This window comes from Zophobas morio, unplaced genomic scaffold (assembly GCF_036711695.1).
Source record: "Zophobas morio isolate AGI-343-1 ecotype UQ-CSIRO unplaced genomic scaffold, CSIRO_AGI_Zmor_V1 ptg000017l, whole genome shotgun sequence".
Lineage (NCBI taxonomy): Eukaryota > Metazoa > Arthropoda > Insecta > Coleoptera > Tenebrionidae > Zophobas > Zophobas morio.
In genome coordinates, this window is record NW_026972122.1 from 3,809,756 (window position 1) to 3,829,907 (window position 20,152).

At 30.7% G+C, this 20,152-nt stretch overlaps 2 protein-coding genes across 2 annotated transcripts; one reads left to right on the forward strand and one right to left on the reverse strand.

Annotated features, from left to right (window-relative positions):
• The first annotated feature begins 8,161 nt into the window (after positions 1 to 8,161).
• On the forward strand, positions 8,162 to 11,602 carry LOC135130610 (retinol dehydrogenase 11-like). The gene is made up of 6 exons (XM_064058013.1): positions 8,162 to 8,239; positions 8,753 to 8,804; positions 8,852 to 9,181; positions 9,235 to 9,521; positions 9,579 to 9,744; positions 11,526 to 11,602. The coding sequence occupies exons 1-6, from the start codon at positions 8,162 to 8,164 to the stop codon at positions 11,600 to 11,602; spliced, it is 990 nt and encodes a 329-aa protein (XP_063914083.1).
• Positions 11,603 to 11,786: 184 nt separating this feature from the next.
• On the reverse strand, positions 11,787 to 19,472 carry LOC135129854 (uncharacterized). Its single transcript, XM_064057123.1, has 5 exons — positions 19,381 to 19,472; positions 18,359 to 18,894; positions 15,733 to 17,361; positions 11,916 to 12,117; positions 11,787 to 11,865 (listed from the first exon to the last, which is right to left on the reverse strand). The coding sequence occupies exons 1-5, from the start codon at positions 19,470 to 19,472 to the stop codon at positions 11,787 to 11,789; spliced, it is 2,538 nt and encodes an 845-aa protein (XP_063913193.1).
• Between the last annotated feature and the right edge of the window lie 680 nt (positions 19,473 to 20,152).

The following is a 20,152-nucleotide window of genomic DNA, read 5'->3' on the forward strand; positions in this document are numbered from 1 at the left end:
AGCTTAAAATTTTGAACTTTTCAGTTTCTTGATTTTTAAATTTTAGAAATTTCAGTTTTTTGATGTGTCGATTTCTCGATTTATCGATTTCTTTGACTTCGCGGTTTTAGATTTTTTCAATTTGTCTATTTCTCTGTTTATTGAGATTTCTGTCTTCCGATCTTGAATTGTTTAATTTCTCGTTTTTTCGATTGCATCATTTTAAATTTCGATTTTTCGATTTTGGGGTATTTCGATTTTTTGACTTCTCGATATCGATTTTGATTTCTTGATTTTTTCATGTTTCGATTACTCGATGTTTCAGTTTTTCAATATTTCGATGATTCGATTTTTCAGCCATTTGATTTTTAGACTTTTGAACTTTTCGATTTCCCAATTTTTTGATGTTTTGAATTTCAGTTTTCAACTTGCTAATTTCTCGACATTTCTCCTTAGGAATTGTTCAGTTTTGCGATTTTTCAATTTTCCGATTTTTAAATTTTCGCAAATTTTGATTTCTTAATTGCTTAATTTCCCGTTTTTTCGATTCTAAAATTTTAAACTTCGATTTTTAGGTTTTCGACTATTTCGATTTTATGACTTCTGGACTTTTCATTCGATTTCTCGACCTTTTGATGTTTCGATTTCTCGATGTTTCAGTTTTTCATTTTTTGAATGTTTTAATGTTTCGATTTCTCAGATTTTTTATTTTTACACTTTCCAGCTTTTAGATTTTCCAATTTTTCGATGTTTCGATTTTTCAGTTTTCAACTTGCCAATTATTTGTCATTTTTACTTAGGAATTTTTCAATTTCTGGATTTTTCAGTTTTGCGACTCTTCAATTTTTCGATTTTTAAAATTTTGGATAGTTCGATTTCTTAATTTACGATTTTTCGGTTTTTTTATTTCTCGGTTTTTAAATTTTTCGACTTTTAGGCTTTTTGATTTTTCAATTTTTCGATTTTTAAATTTTAGATTTTTCAATTTATCCATTTTTTGATGTCTCGATTAATTTTTTAAATATGTATTGAAAGATTTTTCGATTTCTTGATTTTTTTAGTTTTTCAATATTTCTCCGTTTTTCAATTTTTTGAAAATTAAAATTTTAAACTTCAAGGTTTTTTTTTTGATTTTTCAATTTTTTGATATTTCAATTTTCAATTTTTTAATTTTTAAATTTTAGAATTATCAATTTTTTTGATGTGTCGATTCGATTCTTCGACTTCTTATTTTAGATTTTTTCAATTTTTCAGTTTTTAAAATTTTTGGTTTTCTCGCCATTTCTGCTTAGGAATTGTTCAATTTCTCGGTTTTTTAATTTTTCGACTTTTCGACTTTTCGATTTTTCAGTTTTTCGATTTTTAAGTTTTAGATTTTTCAATTTTTCAATTTTTCGATTTTTTGAACTCTCGATTTCTCGATTTTTCAATTTTTTCCATTCTTCTATATTTTAATTTTTTAAATATTTAAAGATTTTTCGATTTCTCGATTTTTTAGTTCTTCAATATTTCTCCATTTTTCAATTTTTCGAAGATTAAAATTTTTGACTTTTCAGTTTTTTCCTTTTCTGATTTTTCAATTTTTTGATATTTTCACTTTTCAATTTTTCAACTTTTAAATTTTAGAATTTTCAGATTTTTGATGTTTCGATTTCTCGGTCTTTCGATTTTTTGACTTTCGGTTTTAGATTTTTTCAGTTTTTCAATTTTTAAAATTTTTAGTTTTCGATTTTTCGGTTTTCCGAATTTTCAATTTGTGTATTTCTCAGTTTATTGAGATTGTTATGTTTCGATCTTTCGATTGTTTAATTTCCCGTTTTTTCGATTTTAAAATAAGTACATATTAAACTTGGATTTTTCGATGTTCCGCTATTTCGATTTTATGACTTTTCTTTCTATTTCTCGATCTTTTGATGTCTATTTCTCGATGTTTCAGTTTTTCATTTTTTGAATGTTTTAATGTTTTGATTTCTCAGATTTTCGATTTTTACACTTTTCAGCTTTTCGATTTTCCAATTTTTCGATGTTTCGATTTTTCAGTTTTCAACTTGCCAATTATTTGTCATTTCTACTTAAGAATTTTTCAATTTCTGGATTTTTCAGTTTTGCGACTCTTCAATTTTCCGATTTTTAAAACTTTGGATATTTCGATTTCTTAATTTCCGATTTCTTGGTTTTTTGATTTCCCGGTTTTCAATTTTCGACTTTTAGGCTTTTCGATTTTTCAATTTTTCAAGTTTTAAATTTTAGACTTTTCAAATTTTCCCATTTTTTGATGTGTCGAATGATTTTTTGAATATGTATTTAACGTTTTTTCGATTTCCCGATTTTTTTTAGATTTTCAATATTTCTCGTTTTTCAATTTTTCGTAGCTTAAAATTTTGAACTTTTTAGTTTCTTGATTTTTAAATTTTAGAAATTTCAGTATTTTAATGTGTCGATTTCTCGATTTATCGATTTCTTTGACTTCGCGGTTTTAGATTTTTTTCGATTTTTCAATTTTTAAAATTTTTGGTTTTGGATTTTCCAATTTTTCGATTTTTCGGTTTTTCGAATTTTCAATTTGTCTATTTCTCTGTTTATTGAGATTTCTGTCGTCCGATCTTGAATTGTTTAATTTCTCGTTTTTTAGATTGTATCATTTTAAATTTCGATTTTTTGATTTTGGGGTATTTCGATTTTTTGACTTCTCGATATCGATTTTGATTTCTTGATTTTTTGATGTTTCGATTACTCGATGTTTCAGTTTTTCAATATTTCGATGATTCGATTTTTCAGTCATTTGATTTTTAGACTTTTCAGCTTTTCGATTTCCCAATTTTTCGATGTTTTGAATTTCAGTTTTGCGATTTTTCAATTTTCCGATTTTTAAATTTTCGCAAATTTTGATTTCTTAATTGCTTAATTTCCCGTTTTTTCGATTCTAAAATTTTAAACTTCGATTTTTAGATTTTCGACTATTTCGATATTATGACTTCTGGACTTTTCTTTCGATTTCTCGATCTTTTGATGTTTCCATTTCTCGTTGTTTCAGTTTTTCAATTTTTCGATGTTTTGATGTTTCGAATTTTCAAACTTTAGATTTTTAGACTTTTCAGCTTTTCGATTTTCCAATTTTTCGATGTTTCGATTTTTCAGTTTTCAACTTGCCAATTGTTTGTCATTTCTACTTAGGAATTTTTCAATTTCTGGATTTTTCAGTTTTGCGACTCTTCAATTTTCCGATTTTTAAAATTCTGGATATTTCGATTTCTTAATTTACGATTTTTCGGTTTTTCGATTTCTCGGTTTGTCAATTTTTGGACTTTTAGGCTTTTTGATTTTTCAATTTTTCGATTTTTAAATTTTGGATATTTCGATTTCTTAATTTACGATTTTTCGGTTTTTCGATTTCTCGGTTTGTCAATTTTTCGACTTTTAGGCTTTTTGATTTTTCAATTTTTCGATTTTTAAATTTTAGATTTTTTAATTCTTCCATTTTTTGATGTCTCGATTAATTTTTTAAATATGTATTGAAAGATTTTTCGAATTCTTAATTTTTTTAGTTTTTCAATATTTCTCCGTTTTTCAATTTTTCGAAAATTAAAATATTGTACTTCAAGGTTTTTTTTTGATTTTTCGATTTTTTGATATTTCCACTTTTCAATTTTTTGATTTTTAAATTTTAGAATTATCAATTTTTTTGATGTGTCGATTCGATTGTTTGACTTGTCGGTTTTGGATTTTTTTCAATTCAATTTTTAAAATTTTTGGTTTTCTCGACATTTCTGCTTAGGAATTGTTCAATTTCTCGGTTTTTTAATTTTTCGACTTTTCGACTTTTTGATTTTTCAATTTTTCGATTTATAAATTTTAGATTTTTCAATTTTTCAATTTTTCAAGTTTTCGATTTTTTGATGTCTCGATTAATTTTTTAAATATGCATTGAAAGATTTTTCGATTTCTTGATTTTTTTAGTTTTTCAATATTTCTCCGTTTTTCAATTTTTTGAAAATTAAAATTTTAAACTTCAAGGTTTTTTTTGATTTTTCGATTTTTTGATATTTTACTTTTCAATTTTTTAACTTTTAAATTTTAGAATTTTTAGTTTTTTGATGTTTCGATTTTTCGGTCTTTCGATTTTTCAATTTGTCTATTCCTCAGTTTATTGAGATTGTTATGTTTCGATCTTTCGATTGTTTAATTTCCCGTTTTTTCGATTTTAAAATAAGTACATATTAAACTTGGATTTTTCGATGTTCCGCTATTTCGATTTTATGACTTTTCTTTCTATTTCTCGATCTTTTGATGTTTCTATTTCTCAATGTTTCAGTTTTTCATTTTTTGAATGTTTTAATGTTTTGATTTCTCAGATTTTCGATTTTTACACTTTTCAGCTTTTCGATTTTCCAATTTTTCGATGTTTCGATTTTTCAGTTTTCAACTTGCCAATTATTTGTCATTTCTACTTAAGAATTTTTCAATTTGTGGATTTTTCAGATTTGCGACTCTTCAATTTTCCGATTTTTAAAATTTTGGATAATTCGATTTCTTAATTTACGATTTTTCAGTTTTTCGATTTCTCGGTTTTTCAATTTTTCGACTTTTAGGCTTTTTGGTTCTTCAATTTTTCGAAGATTAAAATTTTTCACTTTTCAGTTTTTTGCTTTCCTGATTTTTCAATTTTTTGATAATTTCACTTTTCAATTTTTTAACTTTTAAATTTTAGAATTTTTAGTTTTTTGATGTTTCGATTTTTCGGTCTTTCGATTTTTTGACTTTCGGTTTTAGATTTTTTCAATTTTTCAATTTTTAAAATTTTTAGTTTTCGATTTTTCGGTTTTCCGAATTTTCAAATTGTCTGTTTCTCTGTTTATTGAGATTTCTGTGTTTCGATCTTTCAATTGTTTAATTTCTCGTTTTTCGGTTTTAACATTTAACAGACTTTGGGCTATTTCGATATTTTGATTTCTCGGCTTTTCTTTCGATTTCTCCATCTTTTAATGAATCGATTATTCGATGTTTCAATTTTTCAATTTTTCGATTATTCAGTTTCTCAGCTTTTCCATTTTTAAATCTTTCAAATTTTTGATTTTCCAATTTTCCGAAGTTTGGATTTTTCAGTTTTCAACATGCCAATTTCTTGTCATGTCTGCTTTGAAATTGTTAAATTTCTTTATTTTTCAGTTTTGCGATTCTTCAATTTTTCGATTTTTAAAATTTTGGATATTTCGATTTCAAAATTTCCGATTTCTCGGTTTTTCAATTTTTCCATTTTCCGGTGTTTTGATTTTTCAATTTTTCCATTGTTAGATTTTTCTAATTCTCGATTTTTTAGTTCTTCAAAATTTCTCCATTTTTCAATTTCTTGAAATTTAATATTTTTTACTTTTCAGTTTCTTGATTTTTCAATTTTTTAGATTTTACATTTTTCTAGTTTTAAATTTTTTACGATTTTTTGATGTTTCGATTTCTTTACATTTCGATTTTTCGACTTTTGGCCTCTCGGTTTTAGATTTTTAAAATTTTTCAATTTTCAAAATTTTTGGTTTTTGGATTGTCCAATTTTTCGATTTTCGGCTTTTCGATTTTTCAATTTGTTTATTTCTCTGTCTATTGAGATTTCTGTGTTTCGATCTTTCAATTGTTCAGTTTCTCGTTTTTTGGGTTTTAACAATTTAAATTTCGATTTTTCGATTCTGGGCTATTTCGATTTTTTGACTTCTCAACTTTTATTCTGATTTCTCGATCTTTTGGTGTTTTTATCACTCGATGTTCAGTTTTTCAATTTTGTAATGACTCGACTTCTTAGCTTTTCGATTTTTAGTTTTTTCAACTTTTGGATTTTCGATTTTTTACTTTTCAACTTGCCAATTTCTCGTCATTTCTGCTTTGGAATTGTTCAATTCCTTGATTTTTCCGTTTTGTGTTTTTAAATTTCTCGGCTTTTCGGGTTTTCAATTTTTCGATTTTTCAGTATTTTATTTTTTTAATTCTTAAAGATTCTTCGATTTCTCGATTTTTTTGTTCAATATTTCTCCATTTTTCAATTTTTCAAAATTTAATAGTTTTGACTTTTCAGTTTGATTTTACATTTTTTTGTTTTAAATTTTTGGATTTTACGATTTTTTGATGTCTCGATTCCATTACATCTCGGTTTTTCGATTTTAAAATTTTTCGAATTTTCGATTTTTACATTTCCCGATTTTTCAACTTTCCTATTTCTCCATTTTTTAATATTTAAATTTTGGGAATCTGTAAATTTTTCCATATTTTATTTTTTTTATTCTAAAATTTTCGATTTTTCGCTTTTTTGATGTTTGATGGCTAGAACAAAAAATACAAATACAATACAGGGTGTTATATTTGAAAAAGTGAAATATTGACATTTGAAAATGCAATGTAGTAAAAAAATTCAAGAAACTTGTCAACTTCGCACCGGATTTTCAAAAATAAATATGCTTATACAGAGTACATAAAAATTGCTGGGCGTTTCTTAAAAAAGAAAAATATGTTTTATATTACACTTAGAAAGCGGAACACTGTGTATAATTGAAATTATATTACTTTGTTTTTTTATTAATCAATCAGAAATCGAGAACTGCGTTTTAGTGATCCACCCTGTATATACGTCCCGATATTTAGAAATTCTTGATGTAGCCATGTTTGAAGTAAGATGTTTATAAATTGATAATTTTGCAAAAGCCTTTATACTTAGCATATAATGTGATACAGGGTGATTAAATTTAGAAATTGTTTTCTTATACTTCTCAAATGGGACACCTGTATCTTAGTGCTTTCTTAGGAATTATTGTTAGAATAAACACAAACAAACCACAAACAAATGAAAGTTTATAAACAAATTCAAAATTGGTGTTTCATTTGAAAAATATAAGAAAAATAAAAATAGTGGAGATGTTTGCAGTAATAATCTAAATTACATCATTACGTTTTACACCAGTATAAGAACACTAACGTGTGGTAAACTTGATGGTCGTGCCGTAAAAATGTTGAATTACAACGCGAAGGTCGAATCAGCCCATTTTCTCGAAAATTTGAGAATGCAGTAATGTGGCGCCCACCTATATTTAATAAAATAAAACACTAAGAGAAGGGTCAAAATTGGACAAGTGTGGTACCAGAAATGAATATTACTTTCAGAAAACTAAAACCTGTTTTAAGATTATATGACACGAAAAAATAGAAAGGAACAATAGTAGCAGACAAAAAAAAAACAGATAGTATACAAAGATGGAAGAATGTAAAACACAGGTAGAAATTATCCATTTACAAGAGACGAGAGAAAGAATGACAAAAAAATTGCTCCACTGGAATGTATAGAATTGACAAAAAGGACTGTTAGAAAAAAATAAAAGATACTAGTTTTTAATTTTTCAAAAATTTGTTTAAAATACAGTGTGTCCGTAAAATCTTAAATATATTTGATACAAAAGAAAATGACATATTTAAAAAAAAAATTTGCGAAATTTTGAAATGAAATGAAGTCACAAAAGTTTAAATTCTTACGAGTATAAAAAAAATAAATAGAATTATCGTCAAATTTTAATTTTTAGGCAGATTGAACAAAACCTGTTAATCTTCATTTTGGTGATAGATAAGGTTTAAAATATTATAATTTAGAAACATAGGTGTTTCGGTCGACGCACCTTCATCAGCCCGATGAGTTTGCAATAACACCAAGCAACGATTCTTATTATAATAAATAACTCCATGTTTGTGCTTGTTAAATGATATCTAAATGACCTAATTTCGTTCTAATTTCGAACCCGGGCAGTTAGAAGCAGCGACTCAACTCCAGTAAGTATGTATTTACCAAGCAAAAAGCACATTCCTTTTATAAATTGCGGACAGCCGCATCCATAATGCATAAGCTGGGGCCGTCTGGTGGTGTACAAAGTCTGTAATAACAGCGTCAAGTCGAGATGTCCTCTGGTCAAGGCACACGGGGTATAATTTTTGGGTGGAAGTTAGTAAAGCGGAAGAAAAGGAGAAAATATGTTACGCTCTCGAACTGACAGCTTTAACAGAGCGGAGATAACTCGGAGGGTCCGACAATATTAATGCAAATCATTATTATGTTTGCCAGACTGTGGAGGAAAAACAGAAAAATAGAAAGAGTGCAAATTAATAAAAACGAATGAAATGGATAAATGTATGGGCGAGGGATGCAGAATTGAAATAAATGTCGGATGATAACAATAACTGGAGAGGGTCCAAATTCCCTCAAGTAGTCGGAGATATGGAAATGAAATTACGAATGGTCAGTTTAGATCGACAGATAAAAAACTATTGGACTACGGAGACCACAAATTGAATGAGAAGATCCGAATCGAAATGTTGTTTTACCTAGAGGCTTGTGCCGGAGAAAGTAAAAGTCGGACTTTTGGGTCGGGTTGGGTTTTTACATAATTAAAAAACGATTTGGAAAATGTGGCCACGATGAAGAACAGATAAGTTTTTAAAAACTGAGTGATGGTAGTTAATTATGGGTTCATCACGGTACAGATGTAGTGCAAATTGCAAAAACCTGTTTCTCCGGGGCATTTTTTTTAAGCCGATTTAATTATCCCAAAACTAAGGTGTTTTTATCTGTCGATTGAGTTGATTGGAACCTTTCTAACTGGTGCAAATTTTCGTAGGTGAATGCAACCAGAGCATCAGTTAGATTCGTCACCGCTGTACTATGAGTTTAGTGATTATTTTTCTTACAATTATTGTTACTTTGATTGTCATTTTTAAACTAAAGTTAAAATTTTCATTCGGATGGTGTCAGAGTCAAAAATGTTTGAGTGGCAAAACCGTCATCGTTACAGGAGCTAGCACAGGTAATTCTCGTCACAGCTTTACATTTTCGCACATTTTTCTTCTTCAGGTATAGGGTTCGAAACAGCTCTCAACTTTGCCAAAAGAGGTGCCAAAGTGATCTTAGCGTGCCGAAACTACGACAGAGCTGCGAAAGCCCGCCGACTAATCATAGAAAAAACCGACAATACAAACATTTACGTAAAACTAATCGACTTGGGTTCATTTGAGTCGGTTAAAGGGTTTACCAGAGATATTAACCAAAATGAAGACAGACTAGATATCTTAGTAAATAATGCAGCTGTGGCACAAACAGACCAAAGAAAATCCAAAGATGGATATTACCTAGGCATGCAAGTTAACTACTTCTCTTTGTTTCTTCTGACAAATCTGCTTCTAGGTGAGTGCACATTTTTTCTTTCTTCTCTTCATTACCTTAAACTTTTTTTTAAGAACTGATGCAAAAAACTGGTTCTGCTCGAATTGTTAATGTTTCTTCTGCTGTGGCGAAGCTTGCCTTCAGAGTTGATTTCAGCGACATTTGCAAAAATTTTGAAGATCTTAATATGTATTGTCGCACTAAGCTGTATATTATACTGTTTACAAAAGAACTGGCTAGAAGATTAAAAAATACCACTGTTACAACGTACTCTGTACATCCAGGTGCTGTAAAGATTGATGGTTGTAAAACGACGACGATGTGGTGGATTTTTGACAGCATCAGGAACTGGTTTTCTAAGGTTTGCCATACAGTGGGTGTAATAATTATTATGAAGTTATTTTTGTAATATTTTCAGACGGCTGAAGAAGGTGCCCAAACTAGTATTTTCTGCTCTCTTGAAAAAAATATCGAAATGTATAGTGGACGACATTTTGAGGATTGTCGAGTTGTGGGTGATTATAATACAGTCGGCGTTTCAGGGCTTCAGGAAACGCTATGGGACATGACGGAGAAGTTAGTTGGTATAAAACAAGAAGAACAAATTTATCGCAACGAGAACTGTGGCGATAGTTTTTTGTTACATTTTTATAAAAATATCAGAATGTGATTTATAATATTTACTCTCTGAAACCATATTGAGGAATGTAAACTTTATATGATAACTAAGTTTTTCATTATATTTTATTGCCGAAATAAACTTCGACCAATTTTTTTATATTCTGGGGGTTATGATTATGAAATGTCGATAAAACATGAAAGTAGCCAGATGGATTCTATTACAATACTCTACATGTTTGAAAATATATCCTTTTAAATTATAGCTCTCTTGGATTGCATTAACTGTCGAAAAATTAAAATATTTTCTCGAAAGACGTGTTTTTTAAAGGAGTTTGTCGGTTTTGACTTTGTTGAGAGAGTATGCGGTGTGTAAATTAGTTTAAGTGGTTTATTTTTGTTAAAAATAATTTGAATTCTGGCTTAAAGTGAAAAGCGGGTGTTTTAATGTGTCCATGAGGAAGGAGTCTGCAAGGATCGACGCGGAAGAAAAGGAAATCAGGATTTAAAGGGTAAGTGTCGCTATTAGATTTTGTGTATCGATCTACTATTAAATGTATTGTGCCTTATTTCTTCAGTTCTTTTATTCTAAATTTATATAAAAACCCGGATATTAAGCGAGAATTATTTGTATTGTACAAATCATTACATAAGGACTTAATAAATATTGTTACGAAGTAAACCCATACGCCGCCCCGGTACGACGGTGTAGATAATCGTTGTAATAGTTAGTCGTGTAAATTCAAGTTAGTAAGATACATTGTCGAGTATTACCCACGCCGGTTTTAGTTCACTGAACAACGTAACAATATGTTTGTTTCAACAAAAACTCAAACACTAATATCTCGTCAGATATTTTTCTGATTAGTAGTTTTTAAATCTTATTTACTTATTAACCCTTTGTAATGTTGAATTGCATCGTTATTAAAAATTTTGTATTAATTTTAAATTGGATGTTGTTTTTTAACATTGCTTTTATTTTTTATGAAGGTTATTTTGATCGGTAATTTTGTCTTACTTTTTGTTTTATCAACATTTTTTGACGTCTTGTTACATGTATTGTAAGTATTTTATTTTATTTTGTATGCACTCTTTTTCTTCTTCTATGTTCAGACAATTTTTTTCTTTCGATTTTTCGTGCAGGAGAAAAAATGACGTTTTTTTTATTTTTTTGCCAAGAATATTTAAATTATATATTATTAATTGTTTATAACCTGGTTTATTTAGTATTTTATTCTGTTCAATCTATTCTAAATATTTCATTAAAATATGTGTAAAATAAAGTTAGCCGGTTTTTTTCACCGTTCGATGAAACGACAGCCTCATTTTAACCTCTATTTTTAGAATGATATGCAGATATAAAGTTTTTAAAATTTCGGTATTCTAAGTGACCAATTTCTTTTCATGTATACAAAAATTGATAATTTTATTTTTTTTTAAGTTTATTTAAATGCCAACCTGCCAGATTAGAACTGAATTTTAACACATTTTTCTGTTTCTAATTAAAATTCTTATTTCGTAAATAAGATAATTAAGATACATTAATAAAAAGTACGTTGATTCTATTGTTTCTAGCTTCTATACAAAATTAAAACGAGCTTTTGATAAAAATGTTCCAAAAAAATTAAAATCTTTAGGTTCCTATTCTATCTGGTTTACAAGAGTTAATACTACTTGTAAAGCGAAAATATAAATTCTAACTGAAATTTAAACAATCCAAAACTAACAATATTACAATGAATTTAAGAAACTGAGAGCAATGCTGAAAATAGGGCGTACAGGAATCACAAAGAAATTGAATCAAGACTTCAGAACAAATCCTAAGCGATTTTGCACTTTTCTTAATTCTCTAAACAAATCAACTTCTGTTCCCCCTGTCATGAAAATCAATGATAATCCTATGTCAAATCCGCAAGACATTGTTGAGAACTTTTCAAATTATTTTTCTAATTCGGTTTTTTCCGGGGGAGGGAACGCCGGGGTTGCTTTCAAGCCGGAGACACAGATCTTAGGTGGTGAGCGCCCGCGAAAACGAGAGAGTCAAATAGAACGGCAAGGAATATTTTAGACAATAGATAGGGTTTATTCTACACAAATAACACTCCTAAATCTTTATCCAGGTCCTAATATTTTATACATTAAGAACAACATTAGTGAAGAGGAGGTAATGTAAGCCATTACAAACTTAAAAGCTGATTTAACGGCCGGACGAGATTTAATTCCTTCCTTTGTTGTGTTCGATTGTAAATCGTCCTTCAAGTATTCTCTCAAAATAATGTTTAATAAAGTATTAGCAGCGTGTGTTTTTCCTTCGAAGTGGAAAATCTCCCGCATACAACCTGTTTTCAAAAGTGACAATCGTTCTAACATGAAAAACTATAGACCTGTAGCTATCTATAATCAACAATTTCTGTAAAATATTTGAAATTATCTTGCATAACAAAATATATAGCTACATCCCCGTTCACCAACATGGCCTTATTGTTGGAAGATCCATTGTAACTAATTTAGTGACAATTACACAATACTTATGTGAATCATTGGATAATCACAAACAGGTTGATGTCTTATACTTTGATTACACTAAGGCGTTTGATGGCATAGTTCATACTATACTCATCACAAAATTGAACAACTTTGGATTTTCTAATGATTGAATGACACCCTTTGAGTGATATTTCAGAAATAATTCGCTTTTTGTACAGTACAGGGGTATCTCAAGGCTCGGACTTGGGACCTTTGTTGTTTGTTCTTTTCATAAATGATAAAAATTTGTCAACGTATTGACTCTATTGGAGATTGCACTAAATTGCAGAGTAGTATAAGAACCTATTGTAGACTGGAATTCCAACCCATAATCTGACATTAAACAAAGATAAATGTCACATTTATCTTTGTCTCGAAAATCTTCAGATATTATTTTTGATTAAGTACTCGCTTGAAGGTAGTTACATTAAAAGAGAACAAAGGGTTTTAAGGACCTAGGTGTTTGGTTTGATAAAACATTAGGGTTTGCGATACGAAATGGTAACTATCTACAGAACAGCAATAGTTTTTTTGCTCGAAAATGTTCAAAGGAAATTTGCAAACGTAAATATGTTGTTGCTTAATGCTTCCATCATATAAATTGTCTGATGTCCAATCTTAATCTCAAATGAGAATTCTTTGCTGTTTAAAAATTTCACGAGAGTGTATGGCGAATTCAAATGTTGTTCATTGCTTTTTTTGAAACTTGAACACTTGTTCGGTTGTAGTTTAATATCAGAGTTATAAAAAGTGAATATTTAAATAGAATTGGGATAAATAACACAGAAATGTGGCAGAAGCGGAGGGCGCGGTTCCTAGCCAAATTTTTGAATTTTTGAAACTTTCGCGGGCTTTTCAAATTTTTTTCACATGTCACTTTAAAGCTGGATGTTTGGGTTGTCACAGGGTTAATGGTATCGAGCTAAAATTGCAGTCGAACATCTAAAAGCCCTGTATTTAGCACTTCCAAAAATAGTGGTTGGCCAAAAATTGGGAAAAAATAGTGTTTGTGTTGTCATACTTTATTTCGGGAATTTTGGAAAAATGGTAGGAATTTCCAAAAAAAGAAAACGGTAAAAAACTTGTGGGGAGAGAAATCAACAATTCGAAAAATTCACTGGGAAAAGTTGAGCTTTTGGCGAAGTTGTTTGTTCACAAAAGATTCTGGAAATATTGAGTGGCCAAAACATTGTGCAGTGTGGTGTTCTAAATTTGAAATTTAAACTTCCCACAGAGAATTAAAACAATCATCGCCGTGAAATCGCATTTGAAAATTTAAAAATAAGAAAATCAGTCAATAATATAGGGTATAGGCAATTATTCGACTTCGTGAGATTAGAGGGATTGGAATGTTACGCTAAAAAGAGCAGTTGTTTAAACGAATGAAAACGAATTTGACGTTGTGGTTATGCCTTAGATGGTGAATATCCAGTGAGGGGTTACCCAATTTACATTAATAATAATAATAGTAATAAAAAACATAATTCCTTTTTTTAGTTAATAAGTTAACTGAAGGAATTTCCTTATCTATTTTTTCCTCTGTTTTTTTATTATTCCCTCACCCCATTCGTCCGATGGCCCATATTATAATACTTCCTTAGCTTACGCTTGAGAAGTAAAAACAAGAAGAATTAGGCATCGCACCCAGAAGAATTACTCAAAATGCTTAACATGGTCTGAACAGAAAGGAAAATACCTGAAGCACACTCAATAAATCTAGCTTCTTCGAAAAATTATAAAATTAAATTAATAAAAACGATCAAGGTCAACGCTTTAACCAGCTGACCACGAAGTACTTCTTTCTTGCGTAAATTAGAAATCGGCTACTTGAAACACGTGGCAAATATTGCACAAACATTTTTGTGAAGCAATTGCGGCAAAAATCAAAGCGGATTCATAAACCACAAGTACAGGAGTATACGCTATTTTATAAAATTTAAATAATATTTGCTACGCAAGAGGCTGCGGGAATTACAGAGGGATCTCTCTAATATATTTATATTACACAAAAAACCTGTGAAATGGTAATTGAGGAAAAACTCACAGAAGAGGAATAAAGCGAACCCAAAAAAATTAAAACAAAAAGAAAATAGTATTTTTAAGTTTTATTGATATGACTGTACTGTACTCAATTACACGAGAAACAATCTGGACATATCTTAACAAAAAAATAGATCTAGACTTAATAAGAACTTTTAGAAGCCTATACTAAACTACAATAAATCAAACTGGGGCACGAAACAGAAAATCAATATCTTTTGAAACAGTGAAAGTAGGCAGACAGGGAGGAATATTGAGTTCACTGTTATTTATATACGCAGTGGATGATATAATAACGGATTGCAGAAACATAATTAAAAAGTATATGCTGGGTACACCAAAGTGATCCCAATCTATATCTTTGCAGATCACATAATAATGTTACGTTGATTTACTAACTCGAATTTACACGACTTATTACAAAGCGATTATGTACAAAATAATTCCCGCGCAACTTCACTGTATTCTCGTGGACTGAATTGACTGAGTAATAGTTCCCTACGGTGGCCTCTATTTAAATCTTTAATCTTTAATCTTTATTGATCATTCTACAGGTAAAAACCCAGTTACAGAGATCAAAGTGTACAATATAAAATACAATAAATAACACAATAAAATGACAGGGTATACATAATAGAGACAACAGAACATTTCACGTTTCCACAACACTTAAAGCGGCACGAGCATGATTTAGAATCGAAATTATTGAGTCATGGTGTAAATCACAATCTGGACAAAGAACGTTGTATGTGGACATCAATACGGCTACTGGAGCTTTGACTGCTATATTGGTCGGATGTAAGAGAGCTTGACCAACGGAGCGTAACGCATTCCAGGACGAGGAACATTAAACCGAAGAAAACCCAAGATAAAAGGGCAATCAATTTTACCATGAGCTAACTTATATAGGAAACGCAAGACTGTTAATATTCTTCGAGTTTCTAGAGAAGAAAATTGAAATCTATTCAAGAGAATATTGTAATCGATGCCACGTACAGGATAAGCACCGTCCATTCTGAAGGCGAGAAATTTTAAAAAACGTCGTTGCACTTTTTCAATGGACATATTATATGTTCTATAGATGGGGTACCAGATCAACGCACCATATTCAAGGTGAGGTCGCACCAATGAGCAAAACAGGGTATTCAAAATGATCAAATTGGTAAAATTTCGACAGTTTCTATATATATGAAACCGTAGATTTTGAATGCCTTATTGATAGCATTAAATACATGCTCTTTAAACATAAGTTGAGCATCAAACAGGATACCTACCTAAATCTTTGAAATTGAAATTGCGGTGTAATACTGTTCCTTCAATTGAATATGGGTATATATTGTAATTGAGTTTTTATATAAAGGATACAAGGCGAAGACGATTAGAACTACACCACTTGGATAGAACATTGAGACAATTTTGTAATGTGACACAGTCAGCAATTGACACGATTTCCATGAAGATCTTTAAATCGTCAGCGAAGAGCAATTTATTACAGGGTTCCAGCGCGTCAGTAATATCATTGATGTACATTAGAAATAAAAGGGGTCCAAAGTTGGATCCTTGGGGGACACCTGATGTTGAGACAAAAACTATAGATTTAAATTTACGATGTACAACTTGTTGACGCTTATTGAGAAGATAAGATTTCAGAAGAACAAGAAGAGAGTTAGAGAAAGCAAAGGTTTCAAGTTTGTTAAGCAGGACGTAGTGATCAATTTGATCGAAGGCCTTCTGAAAATCCGTATATATAACATCAACTTGACTATTTCTATCTAGCGCATTAGAAGCGAACTGAGAGAAATATGCTAGATTAGTAATGGTGGATTTTCCTTGCATAAACCCATGCTGATATTCAGAAATATAATTTTTAACAGAAGTATAAATACGAGCATACAAGATGCTCTCAAATACTTTGGAAAAATTGCATAATATGGATATGGGCCTATAGTTTGTGACTTGGGAGGGATCCCCTTTCTTTAGTACCGGACAGATATTAGGAAATGTAGATGACTTCAACATAATATTAAAGATATGTAAAAGCGGTTTAGAGAGAACATGGGCACAATCTTTTAATAAAAAACTTGGGATGCTGTCAGGTCCAGAAGTCATAGAGTTCTTCATACGCTTCAATTCTTTAATAATTTCATCTTCAGATATATATGTAACCGATACTGTGTTGTTAACCTTCGTGAAAATAACATCGTCTGTGAGAGGTGAAGAGTCAATAAAAACACTTTTGAAGTAATGAGCAAAGGAGTTAACAATAATATTAGGATCAGAGTTGCATTCATCGTTGTAAAACATTGTACCGGGAATACGCGTAACACCTCTCTTTGAGCGGACAAAGGACCAACACTTTTTTGGATCCAGGGTAATGTTCTTTTCCATCTGCAATAGGTATTCGGTATATGCGTTAGTGATCAGTTTCTTAGCATCAGATCTAAGTTTCCGAAACTGGTCATGAAAGTACAGTTTATGAGTCTTCGCATATTTCCTACGCATGACCGATTTGAGTCGAAGACATTTTATAATTTCTTTGTGGAACCAAGGAGAGTATATGCGTCGTGTTTTCTTGGAAGAGCCAACTTTGGGCACGCACAAATCAAATAGAGAATATAAGACAGTGTACATGTGTTCACAGGCGTCATCCACATTGTTAAAATTGTATATATTGGACCAGTCATAATTTAATAATAAGTCATAAAGGCAAGGAAAATCAGCTTTTCTAAAATTAAAACCAGCGTCATCAGAGTTAAAACAGAAATTGTTACTTTTCTTGCAAGGTACCAAATCAATATGGACTAATAATGTAGGATGAAGTGGATCTTCTGGTACCAGGAAAAAATCAGATCTCAAAACGGTGCAGGGAAACGTAGAAAATATAAGGTCAAGCAAACTGTCGTAGTTGTTCAGAATATGATTATATTGGCAGAAGCCGCAAAATGATACAAAGTTATTAAGGCAGTGACTGAAGTTATTGTTTAATTCGGATCCAAACTTAGGAGTATTAAAATCACCTACGAAGAAAACAAGATTGTTATGGATTTGATCAAGACTGCTAACGAGATCAAAGAAATCCACATAATCAGTAATAGATACAGATGGAGGGATATAAACAGTAAAGATAAAAAAATGCAAGTAATTGGAGAGAAAGATTTCAATTCCCACAAAGTCGATGGATGGAATCGCGTTGGTAATATTGGAAACGTCAACTGTACAACACGAAAACTTGTTATTGATGGCAATCAAAACTCCGCCACCTCTGGCAACACCCAGATGTTTATACTTTCAATCACAGCGAAAGATGAAATAGTTGTCAGGAAATAGTTCTGAATTTGCAACGTCCTCATGCAACCATGTTTCAGTAAGAATGAAAACGTCGACCTCGTCAACACAAGATAATAAGTTGTTAGAAAATGAGTCAAATTTGGAATTTTATAAGCCTCTAACATTCTGATATAAAAAGCTCAGAGTCGTAGTGGTAAAAGTACTATTAAGTGAAGTGTTTTGAATTAGAGAATTGGATGCCGTTAGACGTGAAACTAAGTTATTTTTATTTAAAATTTGGGAACGCAGTCGAACCGACTCGAAAAAACTGAGGTTTACCGTGCATAGAAGTTGAATTATTGATTGGAGTGGTAAATATTTCATTTCTAGGAACTGAAGTATAACGTTGACATCTTATCGGAGAAATAGGTGCAGTATTTAGGGCATCAACATTGCCTCGAGATAAGTAATTAACAAGAGAAAATATTATAATTCTCTTAGTAGCGTCATTGATGGAAATATGCGATTGAAACTGTCTAAATATAAATTTATTTGCATCAAGGAAAAATATATTATTATGCGTTTTGGATGTTGCAATTTTATGTAATTGACAATTAATCTCATATGCAAATTTGTTTAAGACGGGACGATCTGGCGAAAATGGATAACCAATAAGAATAATCTTAGTATTTTTAAATTTGTCAGAAGCTAAGTCGTTGAAGATATTATGATTCAGTATTTTGCCACTTGATACTTCTACATCTCCGCCAAATATCATAACGATGTCTTGACAGTGAACCGTCGAAATGTTATCGGCAACTATCATTTCAAAAGATGCATTGGGCTTGATTATGGAAGAAACGTCGTATTCATTGTGTGATAGATATTCGTTGAGTAATTTGACACAATTACGTCCCTTGCCATCAGCCAGTAAAATAATTTTACGTCGATTAAATAGTTGAGACTTGGGCAGATACGGTTTATCAGTTTCAGAGGGTGTATAAGCAGGTGTTTGGTTAGTAAAAATTGACCCTAAGTTGGTTTTAAAAATAGTATCTACCACAGGCTTAAAACCATCAAATTCTTGTCTAACAGACGTCGTAATAGATGATTTTAGATCATCACGTAAATTCTCAAATAACATGGATACGCGTTCCTCAACTTCATCTAAAATATGTTTAACAGAATCCTTGAAGGACTTCTTCAATTCATCAAGTTCCGCTCTAAGAAACTCGTTCTGTTCACGCAGGAGTGTGATCGTCGTATTTTCAAGGTCAGTTTTACTGGATTTATCACATCGAGTTGAATTTACATCATCAGCAATTAACGAATCATTTTTGAAGGTACGCAAACAGCTCAAATGAAATACATTCTTACATTTAGAACAAGATGTAGAATTAACCACCAAACTCTTAAATTTACAACAAACAGAATTCATTATGTATACAAAAAGAATAATTTTTGAAAATTAAATTTTGGATTAAAAGATCAAAAGACGGGGACACACACTTCACCCCTACGGTGCTTTTCGTGGGGACTTATTAAAGAAACAGACAAGAAAGCAACGGAGAGGTTATGATGTGTAAGATCAAAACAGAGGTTAAGAGGTTAAAAAAGGACCGGACAATTAGCAAGCAAATAAAAACTTACAATGAAAAACCAGTTTTTTACACGAGAAAAGAAAACTCAAGTTTCACTAATATTACTTTAAATATTGACGAATAAACAGTAATAATTACGATAACAGTAATAGTTCACTTGTATCACACCACGGTTTAGAATACTTCTTACTTGAATCTATTTGTTCCTCTCGAGGGTTTGAGAACGCCACTTCGAGGGTTTTCTGGGCCCGTCGCGACATCCGCTTCCAGGTTTTCCTTTAGAGAACGCGGCACTGTGCGGCCGATGAGTCATATTATTATACATACTAGAAGAAACACATACATACTATAAGACCCATAGGCGTCGTACCGGGGCGGCGTATGGGTTTATTTCATAACAATGATATTTAGAGAGCGGATTTCTAGTTTTAATGCTTTTTGTGAAAAATGTAAGCACTTCAAAACTTTTTTATATCTGTAACTATGATACAATTTGGAGTCATTTGACACATTTTTTTTATGCTTATTTGCTTTTTTTTCAATTTTATGCATATTAAAACTTATATGCTTATTTAATGCTTTTTTCGACGAATATGAGTTTTAATGCATATTTTGTTCAAATACCGGCCTTGTCGGGATGACAAATACTTGTTAGTTAGCCGTATCGTATCGTATGCATTTTACCTGGACTTGACCATTGAAGTACACTTACTCAAGACCCTTTCTGTGAATAGGTTCCGGTCGTTTGGGTAATAAAATTTTATTATAGGATTGGAAAAATACCCCATAGATTTTATGACTTTAAATCCTTACTTCCGTTGATAATGAATTAAAGCTTTTAACCAGATGTTCTTTTTCGGCATTTTGTGGCAAGACCGTTGAAGATTTTCTAGAAAAAAGGATTATTGTACCCAACTACCTACCTTAAAATTTTTATAAT